General features: G+C 37.2%; 2 protein-coding genes across 2 annotated transcripts in view; both read left to right on the top strand.

Moving 5' to 3' along the window:
• The first annotated feature begins 2,816 nt into the window (after nucleotides 1-2,816).
• Nucleotides 2,817-9,784, top strand: LOC125490638. The gene is made up of 2 exons (XM_048630482.1): nucleotides 2,817-2,910; nucleotides 9,450-9,784. The coding sequence occupies exons 1-2, from the start codon at nucleotides 2,817-2,819 to the stop codon at nucleotides 9,782-9,784; spliced, it is 429 nt and encodes a 142-aa protein (XP_048486439.1).
• Nucleotides 8,485-19,410, top strand: part of LOC105381740 (ABC transporter G family member 20) — a 71,731-nt gene continuing 60,805 nt past the window's right edge. Inside the window, exon 1 of the mRNA XM_038111570.2 lies at nucleotides 8,485-8,658. The gene's annotated coding sequence lies outside the window, so the exon portion shown is untranslated. The remainder of the gene's footprint in view (nucleotides 8,659-19,410) is intronic.

Here is a 19,410-nt window from a genome sequence, read left to right on the forward strand (position 1 = left end):
TCGCCGCGACCATGCGCGCGCGCTGCACGTCACTGCTGCGCCGGGTGCGCGCCAGCCGCAACACTATCCTGAGCGCATTCGCGGAAAGGTTTGACTGCCAGTACCTAAACCACTGTAGCATGATACACAGGACTGCAGTCAAAATATTATTTTAATATCATTGATTATTTTTAGAAATTTATGTATATGTATTTTATTGTGTTTAAATTTGATTGTGAATATTAATTGTTATGTTATGGACTTTGAGTCTGAATTAAATGATTTGAATTGAATTGAATTAAGAAATAAAAAAATACGGGTCATCTAAATTTGTGATATCTCGTCGAAAATAAAATAAAATCGGTGAGCATTTTATTTGAAATGTTGTCAATTCTTATGCATTCGTTCTTCGATTTGCAAAGTGACCTCCAGAGTATGCTTGTATTTAATTTTGACCCATAGTGTTTATGTTTGCAAACATCCTTTTCCTCTGCTATGGATGTTACGACATGTACACATACGGTGACATTAGCCTTAACTATAGTTAATAGAGTAAGTGTGTTTGCTTAATACGCATCCTCACTTAGGTAGGTAGGTCTGTTGTTCTTGTTAAGTAGGTGTTTCCTGGGCGACTTTGTTTTTGACCTTTATAATCGAAAAAAGGCGGTTAGGGATATAAATTTGTGGTGGGGACATCTCACACACGGCCATCATTAGGTACTCATGCCACAGAAACCTCGAACAATGTTCTTATAATTATAACGGCTAGAATCTAGCAAATATCATGTATAATGTAATGTACCATCGAAGAAATCCATGTGGGCACGATTTTAAAACAATATCCTGCGCCAAAAAGGTCCTGTGTGATGAAGTGTGATTATTTATAGTAAACGGGAAAGCTTCAAGTGGTTATTTTTGCTTTACCACTAGCCAGTTTCCCGATAGTACTTATGCAGACGGTCTTTGAGGGTTAATCTATACTGCCGAAAAACCAACAAACGACAGCTGTCGTGCAATTGGAACGTTTAACACAACGAGATAGAGCCGTGGCTCGCGCAGCGCTCCGAAACTTAGTTTTTCGTCTTGTAGAGTGACCCCTCCTTATACGACGGCAAACACCCTACGTCACAAAATAAACTCAAACACCTATGATTCAAGGTTTACTGTGTAGGTTGCAAACCGGTTTTTTATTTTAAAATGCTATTTTATATTCACGTGTTTTAAAGTGCGTTCGCACCAAAACATATTATAGTGCTTACTTCTCATAGTAAGACAACCTTGAGGGTAATTTAGTAGTGTACTGGTTAAATGACCAGAGGTCTTTTGGTAATATTAAATTAAGCATATTATCAGGAATAACTCTTAAAATGTGCAAACTGAAGAGGCAGTGGGCCTAGTCTGCTGAAAAACCGAAGGCAATTGGGGTAGACAAAGAGAGATTTGTTAGTTGAGATCATAAAAAAACCATGCTAGCGTGGGACACCCCCCAGTCTCCTGGACGAACGACCTTAAACCGACGACATGTTATGTAGTTTTGTAGCGATCCTCGGCCTTGGTGAGGCTAAAGCCCAGTAGTGAACGAATATTTATGGTCTGATGATTATGAAGATCTTGGTTGTGATTCAGTAGCACTTATGACATTATTTTCAGGGTAGCCCATGTATAATGCTCCCGACTAGAGTCCGTCATCGCTGAGCTAAGGTTAGAGCTCAACGAAAAGGACCAGGAGCTTCTGGGCAACGACGTGGAGGTCAGTAACCTCCCGGAGGAGAACGGGGAGAATGCCACCCATATGATCATGGCGGTGGCGACCAAGCTGGGTGTCACGCTCCGAGAGAGCGACATAGTCAGCGCGGAGCGTGTGGGAGCAAGGCGCCGGGCGCCGGGCGAGGGGGGGGACGCGGGCGCGGGGGCGGCGGGCCGGCCGCGGCCGCTGGTGGTGCGCTTCACGCGGCGCGCCGTCAAGGACGAGCTCACGGCCGCGGCCCGCGTGCGCCGCGGGGCCACCTCGGCCGACCTCAGCCAGTCCTCAGCGCCGCGCCCCTTCTACGTCAACGAGAGGCTCACCAAGTACAACCGCCAACTATACTACCAAACGCGGGAGGTCGGGCGACGTCTGTCCTGGAGGTTTCTCTGGACCAAGAAGGGACGCATATACGCCCGCCAGGGACAGGACACACCTCGACACTGGATACGGTCAGCTGATGACATTAGCCGGGTATTCGGAGTCGCTTCTTAAACTGCCGGTTGATCTTAATGGTGTAAAAAACCACACCCATACAACCTTATTATACTGGATGATGATATTTTTATGCCTATTTATGTCTTTTTTCTGTGTTACATGTACTACGTGCATATATAGCTTTGTTGATGTCTATCATTTATCTTGTACTTGTTATTATTCTCTAGTTATTGCTTTAACTGTGTTGCTACCCGGAGATCAAACTGTGCCCCAGCTCACTAATAACTTAGTGGCATTTAATCATAGCAGTATAATATTTACAATACTTATAATCTATACCTATCACTTTCTATTTCCCCCATTACCATGCCCAAGCTCGAATGCAAACTTACGCCATTTCAAAACTGTCCCCACGCATACATCATACATACATACATATCCTATAATGTTGTCTACAAATTTGTATATTATACAAATTATATAACACCTTATACCCTATATACATCATAATATTTATACAAATTACCTACACCTTCATAAGTACAAAATGACTGGTAAAAACAAGTCATTATTAGTTGGACTCTTTAACGCGGGATCATTGGGCACAGGGCATGATGAACTCATAGCCACTGTACTACGCTATGATGTCGACATAATGGCTATCAACGAAACCTGGCTCAGGGAGGGGGAGATAGACCGCGCGCCCGTCATACCCGGCTACAGATTGCGCCACACGCCGAGACCCCCAGGTAAGCGCACGCGAGGTGGAGGCGTAGGTATGTATGTGAAAACGGGTCTAAAGGTAAGATTTCGCACACATCCCGCCGCGGCCGGCGTCGAGCAAATGTGGTTAAGCTGTACCGTTAACACAATAAAACTGCTTATCGGAACAGCCTATAGACCGCCGTGGCAAGACTGTAGTATTTTCTTTGATGCATTAACGGACAGTATAACATCTTTCACTAATTACGACCAGATGATTGTGCTTGGTGACTTCAACATTAATCTTTTACCTAATAGTACTGACTACAAAAGGCGTCATTTTGATGATTTTGTACAAACGGTTGATTTAAAACAGTACGTAACCGAACCTACGCACTTCACTAGCAGTAGCGAAACTTTAATAGATGTCGTTTGCTCAGACTTGGATATTAAATGTATAAATGTCGACTACATACCTACCCTAGGACATCATGCATTCATAACAGTAGGACTGAATGTTAAAAAACCTAAACCGTTGCCCCGATGGATTACATACCGGCCATTAAAAAATATTATTTTAGAACAATTTAACCTTGACCTTAACTTAATTAATTGGGAACATATTAAAAGTTTTGATGATGTCAATCAAATGGTAGCCACATTTACTGATTACATGATAAAATTGTTTGATCTACATGCTCCCGAGCGCACTGTCCGTGTGAAGGGCGCCGACTACCCGTGGATCACTGATAACGTGAAGTACATGATGAGTTTGAGAGACGCAGCCCATAAACGGTTCCGTATCACTAACTCCGCTTCAGACAACAATTATTATAAGGACCTGAAACATTTAGTAAATGCAGCTTTACACAATGAAAAGCGAGCATATTTTCAGTCCAACATTAATAACAATATTAAAAACTCGGCGAAATTATGGCAGAATCTTAAGAACACTGTACTCCGTAAACATAAAACTGACTACCTACCTGATAGCTTTAATGACCCCGATATGATTAACAAACACTTCCTTGACATTCCCGGTAACAATAAGATAAATTTATCAGATATAATTTATTATGAATCTAACAGACATGGCACATACACATTTAATATTTCACCTATCGACGAGCTAATGGTTGGCAAAATTATCAACAAACTTAAATCGAATGCACTGGGGTGCGATGGCATATCATTGGCTATGATTATGCTGACGTTACCGCGAACCTTAGATATTATCACTTTTATAATTAATTACTCTATTAAAACTTCTACATTTCCGGACCCGTGGAAAATTGCTCTGGTTAGTCCTATACCTAAAATACCTACTCCGAGTCAATACAAGGACCTACGTCCGATAAGTTTGCTGTCATGTATGTCAAAGATTCTGGAAAAAGCTGTGTATAACCAAATGTCACACTACCTGGAGGTGAATGGTATTCTGCCTGATGTACAGTCCGGCTTTCGTCGAGGCCGCAGCACCTCTACTGCCCTGATTGACGTCGTAGATAATATACTGGCTTCAGCGGATAAGGGTATGTCTACCATTCTCACTTTGTTGGATTTTTCCCGCGCATTTGACACTATTAATGTTCCGCTACTGATCGCAAAGTTGACATTTTATGGTTTTGATGCTAGTACGGTCAAATGGTTTTACAGCTATCTAGATCAACGCTCACAAATAGTTAAGCTGAGAAAATGTGATGGCAATACAGTTGCTTCTGCTGAGTATCCAGTATCTAGAGGAGTCCCGCAAGGATCCACCCTAGGACCATTGTTATTTATCCTTTACGCTAGCGATATCACCAATGAGATTGTAAATTGCAAATACCATGTCTATGCTGATGACTTACAATTATATCTATCAGGATCCCCATCTGACGTTAACAATACTTGTGATCTTATAAACCAGGACTTAGATCGTATTGCGACCTGGTCTAATAAGCATATTTTAAAGCTAAACCCCGATAAGTCGAAGTTTATTATTATTGGCACAAGGAAACAAGTTCAAATTACTAATACAAATAACCCTACCATAAAACTAGCAGGAGTAGATATTGAGCAGGTAACCGAAGCTCGTAACCTAGGCCTAACATTCGACAATTATTTACGGTTTGAAAAACACGCAATTGAAATGGTCAAAAACTGCTTCTTCAGACTCAAGACTCTTTATAAAATTAGACGATACATTAATGTTGACCTGCGAATACAGTTATGTGAGTCGCTTGTTCTGTCTAAACTAAATTATGCGGACACTGTATATGGCCCATGTCTTTTACGGAAAACGGAAAAGCTACTGCAAAGGGTACAAAACGCCTGTATTAGATTCTGTATGGATATCCCTCCCCGCGCCCATGTTACCCCTTATCTCAACTCCTGCGGGCTACTGAAGGTAGCCGCCAGACAGCGGCTGCACCTTGCCGCGCTCCTGTTTGGCGTTATAAAGTTCAAATCACCCCAGTACCTTTACAATAAACTTGAATGGTCTCGTAACCATCATACAATAAATACTAGGGCGTCCACTTATCTTATGGTCACTCCGAAGCACAAAACCGCACTGTTTCGCAACTCGTTCCGTTATGCAGCCAGCTTCATATGGAACACCTTGAGACCACCCCTCCGTGACCTGAAATCAATATCGACTTTTAAATTTCATTACAAAATGATCCTACTTGATGATCAAAGAAAAGGACTTTAAGAAGTTATACCTACTTCGAATGTATTCACGCGCAGTATTGGCTCCGTGTCCCGTGGTTGGCTGCATGGTTCGGGCTGCACGCTGTAGTACATTATAATCCATCACCTCAACATCTTAAACTCTGGTGCGTGCAGCCATGCTGCTTAATTTGTCCCTGAAACAAAATATAATGTATAGTTATAGTTTATTCACTTAATTATTATAAATTTGATAACCTGTAATAACGGTATTACATATCTATTGTCCCACCCATAGTCGTCCACACGTAGGTACCTAGTTAATATACTTTATAATATCTATGTATGTTTTTTATCGCAGTAGAAATATAATAATAAGAAAAAACACTTACCTTTTTTTTATCGTAATGCTGACTTAGTAACAATACGAACATTATGCATCACTTTTGCTGCTGATAGTGGTTGTTATTGTGATCACTGCACGCACTGTACGAACTAGGTGTTCGCGGGGTGCTTCATTTCGTATCCGGGCGTGGGTGCGCGGGCGCCGCCTCGTCCCGTTATCTATGAATGGCTTGCGGGATGACGCGGGTACACTGAACGGATCGCGCCCGGTTACTGAAATTTATTTTAGGCTGCAGGTTGTGGGTGCGTTCGCCGTTTCATTATGGGCTACCCACTACTTTTTCGCATCGCACTATTACATATTTATTTTGCTCTGTATTTAGTATTTATTTATTCTGCTCTGTATTTAGTATTTATGTTACTGATACCTTTTGTAATATTTATGTATTATTAATGGAATTAGTATATATATTATTATTATTTTTTAACAAGTACTATTTATTTTTTACAGAATTTACACACACATACCTATATATTTTTAATGTAAGCTGCATTATTTATTTACTTACCATACACACTCATAACAGTAATCACACAACACACACGTCCCATATACCTATACTTATATATTATTATTTTTTTATTTTTTGTTTGTACATAGTTAAGTAGGTACTCGTGTACGTGACTGAGGTCACTTAAAAGGGCCAGCTGAAAATCAGCGCTGTGGCCTTACTGTCCACAGCTCATGCTGAGCTGGTGCCGTTTCGACACTCCGGACAGCAACCCGTTGTGTTATTGTTTTATATTTTGCCTGTATTTTTGTTTTTGCCTCATGTAATTTTTTTATTATTATAAATTTTTTTTTGGCCTTGTTATCTTGTATATGTATTTCTTTTCTTTAAGTCTGTATTTTTCTTTTTGTTGTTGTTGCTGTCTATGTGTCGAATAAATGTTTCTTTATCTTTATCTTTATCTTATAAAAATATAGCCTATGTTTAAAAATGGACCCGGAACACAAAAGTACTTAATGTAATGGTTACCAACCGCAAGAAGGTTATCTACTATCTTGTATAACTTGAATGTATCCGAATAAAGGACCGAAAGGCTATATTATAGGAGCATTCACAGAGCATAGAATCGCATAACAACCAGCCCTGTGGGATCTTCAAAGGGTGTTACAAAGGTTTGGGTATCTTACAGGATTAGATCGTTGTATCCTGGCAGCATTGTATTGTCACGATTTTCTATACATTTGGCTAATCTCTTAACACGTTCAATGTCGTTGTAACGTCCACTGCTATGTAAAAGTGAGTGCGATATAAAAAAAGCCTATAATAATATAAATAGCATTAAAAATTCGCTAAAACCTGTATAAGTTACCAAATTTGTTTGCTCTCAAATATGTAGGGACATCTCACATACGACCATCCGAACCCAAACTAGGCAGAGCCTGTAATATGGGTATCGGACAGCTGATATATCTACACAAATACATAGATAGATACATAAATATCTGTCTGGAAACAAATATCTGCCCCAGCCGGGAATCGAACCCGGGACATTCGGCATAGCAGTCAGGGTCACTAACCACTACACAATTCGACCGTCTAATGATAGGTAAGTACATACATTTCGATGCTGATGATGATATATCTAGTGGCTTATATTATGCTTTAGTTAGTTTTCCTATGAGTATGTTGTAAAGCGCAGGGAGACGAGACGGTTTGAGTTATTTCGAACGTATCTCGTGACGTCACTCTCATGGACGAATTAAAGAGAATGCCTTTTAAAAAAACCCAACAGTTACTTGAAATACCTACATAATTATGTAGGTATGTGATGGCTACTTTTTAAAGTTCGTTTGAAAGAAGGCGTCACAAATTTTAAGTTTGTCTAAAATTCTGGGGATTTTGCTATAATTTTAGACAATGGTGATCATTAGACAACTAGGTAAATGCGATGATCAGCAAATGTAATGAACTTACATAATTATATCGTAATACGTAGGTACTTAGGTAGTTAATGTGTTAAAAAGGGACTTTTATGTAATAAGTATGTATAATAATTATTTTAGGTGTTAGCATACTTAGTACATTATAATTTATAACTCAATTATTGTTATCGTTTTCTGTGTAACTGTGATAGGTCACCATAATCCGACTGCGAGTCTGTTTTTCGTAATTTTTTGTAAGGTCAATGGTAATAATTATTTATTAAAAAGATTTTATTATAACACTTTTTAGTAATAATTATATGGCTTCTAATTTTAGTTTTTTTGATTATAAACAGAACTTGAATCATAGAAACATGAACTAAGTATATTTTCCGCACACTCATCCATTCATTTATGTACCTATTCTATAACGCATACTTACGTTAATTGGAAATAACAATAACGGATATGAAATGGAAAATCGAATAAATACATAAATAAAAATGCTCAGGGATTTACGTCACAAGTGACGTAAAATGCGAACTTGATCAATAATTTTCTGATATTCCGAGCCTCGTGGTTCGTATGAAATTGAACCTAGTGGATGACTTGATAAGGTTGGAGTTCATTTGATGCATAATTTTCATGGTCAGCAAGATCAGCCAAGCGCGCGCGCAGGTTTACACACAAGTTCAGTGCTAACCTGCGACGCGTCTTAAATGGACGCGCTAAATTCAAATTTAGAATTTAATAGAAATTTAAATTTTTAATGTTTTTTTTTTGTAATATTGTGCTGTGATTCTGTGATTTTTAACTTTTAACTGTGAAAGGTTTTTTTTTCTGGACGTACATAGAGGACTACTGCGTAAGTTTATTATAATTATTGTGTTTGATATTAACTATAATTTTCTTGTTTGTTGACATAAAGATGAAGGTGTTTTTTAAAACAGCGTGATCGAAATTAATTTGTAAGTCAATTGTTTAATAACAAAAGCCTTTGTTTTGTTACTTCATTGTTATTAATTATGATCCGCTGCAGATTTTTTATCAATGCATTTGATAAGAGAATATCGTGTTATAATGATTTGATGTAAGTATCTGCTTACCAACAACATATTTCTAAATTAATTTGGTTACATCTACTTAATGAAGTTATTATAAACTCAATAAAAAAAATTGTTAATGAGTCTGCATCCACTATCCTTGAACATAGACCGCTTACGAAATGACTACTTCGGTATGTACGTCCTTTTTAGGTAATCCAAAAAAACCTAAACCAACTCTACTTAATATTATTGGATTCGAATAGGGAAATGTGATGGTCGTATAAATTAAAATACATTAAAACAATGCAGCATTTATTAATAATACTTAAATAGGATGAATTAAGAAACAAAAAAAAATATTTTTTCGTTGGCATTGAAAATAAGCTACAGGTTGTTGCAATCTGACAGTATATCCTGAAAGAGAAGGATGTACATTACCGGTTTTCACAAGAAGGAAAGGGAGAGATAGAGTGTAAGTTTCAAGGATTAACTTCTCATTTCATGCAAACATAATGACTCCGAACATGCGACTGCATCGTTCGTTACTATAGTTTTGCGTAACTTGTGAACGTCAAGAAAAATGAGTAATAATGTAGTTAATGTAGTTTAGCGTTAGTGAAGCTATACAGAGACTTTACAAATCAGAGACCTATGCAGATACTCGATCGAAAATGGCGCTGGATAGGTCATTCGTTGCGGCAGGAGGATTCTCGCCTCACAAAGCAGGCCCTAGTTTTTGCCCCGCAAGGAAAAAGAAGGATAGGGCGCCCAAGAATATCTTGGATAAGGACATTAGCTCAGGAGATCAAGTCGATCAACATGAGCTGGCCAGAAGTTGTGGCTGCTGCATCTGATCGTCAGAAGGGGAAATCTGTAGTTCGGCCCTATGCTCCACTAGGAGTTCAAGGGCTTAAGAAGAAGAAGAAGAAGCTATACAGCGTATAATGTTCGCCGAAATTGTTTTTGTTTTTATTGGAAACGAGTTTATTATCATGATCAGCTTGTAAACCTCTACTGCTGAACATAGTTATCTCTGAAGAAGTGTCTCAAAACTTGACTACGGTCCTCGGCCTTCCACGTCTAGTTACTACCTTCTAAGGTTGACGAGCAGCAGTGGGCGACGTGATGGGTCGTGATGATGATGATGATGATGAAGGTTGACGATACGGCTATTCTGCTTATGATATTGTAACTAGAAGGTTTGCGAGACATATTTTGTGGTTGTTTGCGATCTACAGTTTTGATTTCGCCAATGGCTAACAGCCTTTATTAGTAATTCGTAGACATGTATAAAAGATAACCAGTTTTGGCGTTTTTTAGATGTTATCGCGCTGTACAGGTTATTCTTGTTTTAGACGATTGATTTTGATTAACATTTTTGAGTCCACTAACTGTCGTAAGGATATAATTATTGATAAGTGTGGTTTGATAAAATACCGGTGCCATAACTGATATATTCATTATCATCTTCATTACACCGTATAATCCTCTTCTTCAAGACAATATATATCTCTAGTCTCCCAAAGAGCGCAACAAAACTCCTTGCTCAGTCCACTACTTTAAATATACCGGGTACCTTTCTATGGTTGTCATCCAGCAGGCTTGAGGGCGTCCAACAGAGATAACACTATTTGACTGAGGACCAGTATCCGTTAGTGGTTGGATGATTTGGACACAGGACCAAATGTTTGTATCTCAGTGGATATGGGCTGGTGATGATGATGATGATGGCATTTTTTACATGATTAAATTCATATAATATTTTAAACAACCCGTTACAAATGAAAACAAGTTAGTTTATAAAAATATACGTTTTTTTAAGAACACCAACTAAACATCATTAAAACCGGTATAGCCGAGCGCGTCAGGATTTTTTACTTTATTTCATTTTGACTTTGGAAATATTCCATGCGTTTTTTTTTCTTCCGTCTTGGTCTTGGATTTTGCTATAATATAACATTTTAGCACCTATCCATGAAATCAATACAAGTTATTTTTGTCGAATGATATTGTTTATAAACTGTGAATTTATTATTTGTAGTGTATGGTTTATGATTTCCTGTCCAAAAATGGTGTTTTCTGTTACTTCTTTGCTATAACATTATAATACAAACATTATATAAACATTTTTTAAATACATATATTTGTTTATTGTAAGAACAAGATTATTATGTTACCTAAAGATGCCTTCATGTACATACAGATGATTAAAATTTAATTTAAAGTTACTCGACTCAAACATTGTATATAAGTAGGTGCACCAATTATTGTGAGTAAATCAAGTATTTTGTTTACACAGCTCCGCATGAATTATCGTTGGACACGTACGTAAAGTTCAAAGTCATCGTTTTTTCCTTCACTTCCTTATATCGTTCTAGGCTTCAGGCTGTATTGACAGGTTTGCTATTAATTGCCTACGTAAGGTATGTTTAATCGGTAAACATGGGAAAGGTTGTAATAAAGTACTTTGTTAATTAAACAAAAAAAGGAGCGATTTCACCCAGATGTCAATAAAAAATCCATTCATAAGATCTGCATTTCCAACTAAGACCGTTTTCAATATGAAGTTAATTATGCAACTATTTTATCCCGAGTATCATTGGAAAACCTTCGAAAGTGAATCCAGTCCTACATCAATATAAGCCTCCAAAATTTTCCAATAACCTTTGAGGTTCAACGTTCAGGCTTGCAAGGTTAACATAAAACTAGAAGGCAAGCACAGCACCCGATCATATTATAACTTGTAGGTGCTAATTACTGAAGGTAGGCAGTCGCAATATGCAATAACAAAATTTACAGTGTGAATCACAAGCTCACAAAAAATAAAACCAAATAGTTTGCTTGAAAAACTAAACAACTTTCTGCAAAAAAAAACCTAGGAAATTAACGTATTTAAGACGATTTTCTGTCATTTTCGAGAAACATTTCATGGATAAGGTTATTCGTTTTAGCCAGTAGATCACGTGGTATCATTTTTTAGGAATCTTTTATGTACTTGCTATTATTTAGTGGGTGAAATTTAATGTAATATACTCGTGCCAGTGAAAAAGTTCCATCTGCCATTGTCGTTCCATGTTAGAGAGATTTTTTAACTTTTTAAATGATTAAATCTTCAGTTAAATTTCGGATTAAATCAATGCAATATGAATAAAGGTAAAGGTTTAAAAAGTTATTTAATATTTTTGACTCATACACGACACGAGTCCGAATTATTCTATGTTTTTGACTGATTCAAAGGAGTGCTATTAGTAATTTTGTCAAGTGCCCGCTAAAAAGCGTAATGGGTTTCGTATTGTATTTTGGTTGTTTTGTCATTTTAATTTACGACATACATCTAGGAAATATATTTAGGTGCGAACTGGCCATTAATTGGTGGTACGGTACGTGCGGAGTTTATCTACGTCGATAGAGATGCCCTGTAACCATGTCTGATCAATGATTGAGTTGTATTTACCCAAGTGTTCAGTGTTGTAATAGCAATAATACAATTTGAGTCAACGTACAACAATCAGTTGTTTGTCAATAAAAGAACAATCATCAAAGAATTTCTATAGTTTGTGTGTTAATGACATTCTTTAGATTTTTATTGAGCAGTTTCATCAAGTTAGTCATTATCTTAGAAATTACTGTAAAATACTTAAGTTTGCATTCAGTATATGTATCCGATAATAACGAGTTACCTAGGTAAATAATAATATTATTTTTAAACACTTATGTTTTTTTTTCCAAAATATGATACATAAGGTCGAGGGCCAAACACCGTTATCAAGTGAGAAAAATACTATTCAAAACTATCAATCAACCACAGCTTCTGGTTAATGCTATATACTCTGTAGCAAACGCAGCCTTCACCTTAAAACCCGAAGAATTTGCATAACAACGCTCCGCACCGTCTATTAAAAGATTACACTTACCTACATAATTACTTTTGCAACAAAATTTTCGATGATTCAAGCAAACAATTACCTCCTAAAGCAAAGCGTATGAAGCAATAGCGCATAAGATGCATTACTTAATGGGGTTTCAAAATGTTGGCGTGTGTGGCCGCACGCTCGGCTGGGCGTGTCGTTTAGAACTCATTAGTCCCACTGAGTTCTACCTACATAAACTCAACACAGAAACTCATCGGTGTCGAACTATCAGTGTCACATCACACCTGAGAACGCCATGTCAAACAGAACTTAAGTATGTAATGCAGTGCTATGATTGGCTGATATGTTGTTGAGTAGCAGTTAGGTACATATATTATGTATCATCATGATTACATGGATTCGATTCAAGAGAGAATTTGTAACCAAAAATTTAATACGTTTCAAAATAATTATATTTCTGTACAATACGTAACGTAAGTTCGTATATAGTATATACCTAGTTATTTTAAATTCAATATATCTCGAGATACCTCTATAGACCGTATATTGAAACTACGCTGGTATCCGAACTGCCACCAATCATGGCCGCGTCAAAGTTACGGAAAATGCAATTTTCAGCTGTCAATATTTCGGCAGCCATAGTCGATTTCAATTCATTCAATACAATCGGAATCGCAGGCTATTCAGAATGTCGCAAAATTCGCGAAAAATATTTATTTGCTTGCTTATTGTACAGATAAAATTCATATGAGCCTGATAAGAAAATGTTATAAAAGTATTAACTGAACTACACAGTACCTAGATCTAGCTGTATCTAGATTTGCATTTATAAAAAGCCGAGCATGGCATTTTTATAGCGTCTAATCACGATCGTGACCTCTCTTCCATAATTGTATATGTATATCTACAATTTGCTTACATGGAAAATAACAGAGATTTTCTTTTAAAGCAAACCTTTTTTTCTTCGGAACTTCGTGAAAAATAGCAAAAGTCACTTGACCATCGAAGTTTATATGGAGAAGCAACTTTTTTTTCGCGTAACCCAAAAATCGTAGAACAAAAGATGATCAGATGGACTTAATGTGGGGTTTGGAACGTAAGGAGTGAAGTATGAGAACGAATGAATTGAAGAGTGAGGGAGTGGGGATTGAGATATGACGTTAAAGACGAAAGACGTAGGTATTTTTATTTATAAATTTATTTTAATTTTAACTTGGAAATAAAAGCCAATTAAATCATAAGCCAGTCTTTCAATATCACATTAATTGCAAAATTTTGTAGAACTACATAGTAACTCCACATTTTTCCGGATTTGTCGTATCATGTACACGTGCATTTTTTTCCTCTTTAATTAGATGTTTGCTTTTTAAATTACCTACTACCTACCAAGGCTGTCATTGTAATACAGTGGACGTACACCTCTTCTCAGTTCCACAATAATTAGAATGTAACTAAGCATTATAATGCCATGGCGTGAAGATAGAAGCAAAGGTCTACTGTGTATTTTATATTTAAAAAAATGTTATTATAGTTAATGTTACAAATAAAACTCCTTTTAAATGGTTTATTTGCATTACTGCATCTATTACCACTTATTTTAGGCTCTCGGATCAGTTTATAGGATTATAAAATCGTCTAAAAAAAGTTTAAATTTCTATATACTTTTTTAAAGTACCTAAGTATACAGATTTAATCACCTATATAAATTTACTGACTTTGTATTCAAGTTGGATTTTATTCATCATCATAAAAATTAAAAGAATATCATTTCTTGTGAACTTATCATGTTTATGACGTTTATTTATATATCTACTGCTAATGCTATAAAAAACATATTAACAAGTTTTCTTTAACTTCTCAATATGGATGGAAACATAACTTTTTACATACTCAATCTCCATTACAAAAGAGTCAAGGTTTATGACCTGTAGTTTTTCTGTAAGCAATCTATTTTTATTCGCAAGATCGTGCATCAGAAGTGTATGTTTTGTTTGTGAAGTTATCATCCTTGTGATTATTCATATTAAGTTTAAGTGTATTTAGAACTAGCTGTTCCCGCGAGCTTCGCCTCGCCTTAAAAAGTTTTCCCGTGGGAATTCCGGGATAAAAAGTAGCCTATGTTCTTTCTCAGGGTCTAGACCATATGCATACCAAATTTCATTTAAATCCGTTCAGTAGTTTTGGCGTGAAAGAGTAACAGACAGACAGACACAGTTACTTTCGCATTTATAATATTAGTTAGAATATAAATTAATTTGTTCTTATGGTATCCAATCATGCAATAAAAACTTTTTATTTATGTCCAGTTATTTTCCGCGGATATGTATTTTTTTGTCGCAGTCCTCATCCACATCTATTTTCAACCACAAACCACAATAATACAGTCTGTTAAGATTTTGATGCCCACTCTAACGATACCAAGTTATTTATAAACGTATAGTCAATCAACTTTAATACTTGTATTAGAACCTTTCGTATTATACAATATAACTTTAAGCAAAATGATGGCATATTTACACTCACTCAATGAAAATGTTCCACATACAACGTGTCGACACCAAATGAGTAAAAAAATATATTATATAATTTGATCCTAATATTTTAATAATTGGGTCAAAATTTAATAATATTTTCCTTTTTAAAAGTACTTAGGTACTTCAATATTTTTCAGTTTCATAGTATAATAGGGAATATGCAAGTGATTCAAATAAAGGTCAAATATTATTTTTAATAAATTTTGTTATTTCAGAATTATGCCTCCATTTGATTGAACATACAGGAGTCGCCGTCGCCGGATACGGTGTGGAGGACATGATGATGATGATGATGCCTCCATCAATATTTTTGATTATAATTCATTTTTGAGAGGGTAAATAATTGTTGAAAAGTACAAAAAACTTCGGTAACATTAAATCTTTGAAACGTGACGGATTTTCTTAGAGCGGATGTGACGATATGTCAATCTCATAATAATATATTTTTAGAAACCAGAAGCGGCAGGAGAAGAAAAACACAATCGTCAGAATAAGCACTTGAGTTTCTATTACAATTGAAATATTTAGAATCTAAGTTATAAACCAAATGTACTGTAGAATCGAAATTATACAAAGAAATAATAAAGAAAACAATCAACCATGATACAATGCACAATAATCAAAGGAAAGAACCACTAAGCTGTTAATTTAATCCGTGAAGATTATTTATCCAAGTTGCACAAGTAGTGTTGTTGACAAAGTGCAATGGCGGCAAGAAGGAAAATATGACCAATGACCATAGACAATTTATATTGAAATAGAGGATTCACAGACTAGTTGCCGCTCGGAATAATAACTTCAGACTATATTTTGTACGAGGTTGCTAACACGGCCTCTCCTGACTGTGCACCGTCCTCGGGCACATCTTCAATGTAAGCTTCTTCCTCATACTGAGAGACAAGCGGCCCGGTGGAGGGTCTTGCCTGTCTTTAGCTTGGTTGTTCAGCGGTGACGCCGTCGCGACGCCTTGGCAGCTTGGCGGCATGCCCTGGAGGCTCCCGGAGGAGAGGGAGACTTGTCGCGGCAGCGGCAGGCTGCTTAGCCCAATGTCTGCCATATAGATAGAGGTCTGCAAAAGAGCCCACTGTTAGTTACGACCCTAGTGGTCACAGCTTTGCCTAATCTCTTGTTCATCAATCTTTCAGGGCCCTCTGTCTTTACTATCGAACATTCAAAATAACAAAAATGATTATTGATTCATGAAACCTCAACATAAAATTTCATGAACCACAGCCAGCTAACTATCAGGCTTCGACCAACATTAGTCATCTCACACATGGATCCATGTCATTCATCATCTTGAAATGTAGAAAAAGTCGGACACCCCGCAGTTTGCCCAACGCAGTAACCACCCGCATAGCAGGCAGCCCCGCCCAAGCGCAGTCATTCATATTATGAACGAAAGGCAAAGCCACTCAACGCATTTCTGCGTGAGATCCCGTCGAGAGCGGTCTGAAGAAAACTTGTAAATGCCCGTCGTTGCAACACCCGTCGATGCATCTTCCACGTCAGCCGTCTATGGCCAACTGTAGCGCGCATCAAGCGCAGACAGCATGCTTGCTGTGCACCCGCGTCAGGCGGTTGCCTGCGCGACCACCAGACCGCAGCGCGCATACAGCGCAAACAGCAGTGCGCATACAGCGCAGACAGCAGCGCGCATACAGCGCAAACAGCAGCGCGCATACAGCGCATACAGCAGCGCGCATACAGCGCAAACTGCACACCAGCAGTGCACCCGCGTCAGGCGGTTGCCTGCGCGCCCACCAGACTGCAGCGCGCATACAGGGCACATTGCTCAGCGGCACTGCATCGGCACCATCTGGTTGCCATCCAGCTCGGCCAGACTGACCAAAATGGCCAGCCATCTCTTGTCATTCAGAGTAATCTCTGAAACAATAAATAACTTTAATTCAGGTTCGAAATAGGCCATATTTATTGAACTCTCCCATAACAACATTTATGGATGTAAGTGTTAATGTCTAAAGAACATCTTAGTCTTTCAGTCAAATAACGAAAATATTAATTTTCATTGGAAATTTTACATAATAGCTGGACCACAGCAGCATCATTGTGAGGGTATGAGTAGTTTGGTCCTGAGTACCAGTTAACAACAAGAGGAGATTTGACTTGGAAATCCAGGTTAAGGAGTGGCATAGCCATATATTGCAGACCTGCAGCCCATTCATCCAAAATGTTCACTTACTAATATCAAAATATCAAAAATCTTTATTCATAGTAAAACCTAATAACTAACATGCTGTGTATGTGTTGTGTTGTGTGTGTGTGTGTGTGGGTGTGTGAGTGTGTGTGTGTGTGTGAGTGTGTGTGTGTGTGTGTGTGTGTGTGTGTGTGTGTGTGTTTGTGTGTGAGTAAGAATGAGTGTGAGTACGTAAACTGAATAAGTACGTATTACTTAATAAAAGCTCTGCTTCATCGTATGTAAAGGTTTTTAGTAGTGTAGACACTTTCTTTTTAGCTTCAAATGTAGGTTTGTGCACAAAATAATTTTTTATATCTTATATAAAACTGATGCCTTTTTGTGCTAAATGTGCTGATATATTATGTTTAGCGAAAGGGACAGTAAACAGTAACCATAACCACACATGGTCACACTATAGTGCAGTATGCAGCAGCCTCGGCATAAACTGATATGTATGAAGTCAAAGGTGTGGCACATGATCAGATAAAGTTGAGGTCTACTCTTCGAGCCCTGTGGCTAAAATACAATTGGGAATCCCAGAACCTGATGATGATGAGGAGTTACAGCTTTTAAGTTACTTGGCAGGATCTTAGGTCTTTTTACAGTTGTCTAATCTTGAAATTCAACTTTCCTGTGCTCTGTGAGTGAACACCAATTTGTAGTAAATTATGTATAACTAGAAAATCTTATGAGATTCACCATATGTATCGATTCACAGAAGAATCTTGCTGATGTAGATAAATAATAAAGAACTCACTTGCATGATTCCTGGAGATTTTACACCAGGCTTGTAAATTGGTTTACCGTCTTTGAAGTTTAGTTTCGAACACACATCAAGCTGTGTCACAGGTGGACAGTAAGCAACTGACACCAACTTGACTCTCCAGTGCCTTCACCGCCACGGTGACAAACCCAGACCAGATTCATTGTCACCAACAAGCTATGAAAAAGAAGGCCAGATTAATTCATATGAAAATAAAGATTACCGCTATGATTCCAGTTGTTGATTCCTGCACGATTACACTTTGTAGAACATTGCTCAAGTAGAACCATCAATAGCTTTAAAATCATTTTGGAGCACATAACCTTTTGTTGTTTGTTTACATTTTGTTCGAAAAGTTTTACATAAGTATTTGATGTTCCATTCCACATTGTTTCACCTAGATAGTGAAGCACCATAGGCGACTTATCGTTACTCGTTGTCGTTAATTAACGAAGTTAATATGACTTCCTCTTATTAAATTATTATTGAACGCTGACAATAATCATCATAACGTTGTTTACAAGATGATATTTTGTGTTGAAGTTGAAGTGTGATAAGTAGTAAGCTCTGCTCATACCATTATAATAATTATTATCAAGCCTATAAGTATTGTATACCACCTAGTTTTAAGTCTTTTTTGAAAAGATGGATCAGGAGTTTCTTGCCTCCATTCTTCTCCTTAGACAGAAAGAGCCCCCCTTATCCGAACGGAGAGTAGTTTGTAAAAATTGTCGTTCATCAGAAAATTTATATTTTTACGATTAATAAAAATATTTGACTTTGACTTTGTGTGTAAACGTTTACTAGATAGAAGCTAAGTTTTAAGATCTTGGAAATGTGTATTTTTACCAAGATATAGGCATTACTTTGCAGTTGTTATTCCCATAAAATTCGCTGAACGACTGATTTATATGTGTCGAAGTTCTCATAAAATGAGTACCTAAGTACCCAAAGTTATTTCACGTTTAGTCCTCTCCTGATACTCTAAGTTCTGGGATAGCTTATGCACATGAAGCTTTACATAATCGCAATTTTACTTAGTGCTATAATGGAACGACTTTTCTTCTCAGGAATGATTTTAACTTTAAAAGTTTGTGTGTAATTTTCAGCTAAATGTTATCTAACAGTTATTATTTTTGGTTTTCAGTAGTAGAAGCTTATATTGTTCACTGAATAAACCTCATCACTTTATACAATTCTTC

This window comes from Plutella xylostella, chromosome 26 (genome assembly GCF_932276165.1).
Source record: "Plutella xylostella chromosome 26, ilPluXylo3.1, whole genome shotgun sequence".
Taxonomy (NCBI): Eukaryota; Metazoa; Arthropoda; class Insecta; order Lepidoptera; family Plutellidae; genus Plutella; species Plutella xylostella.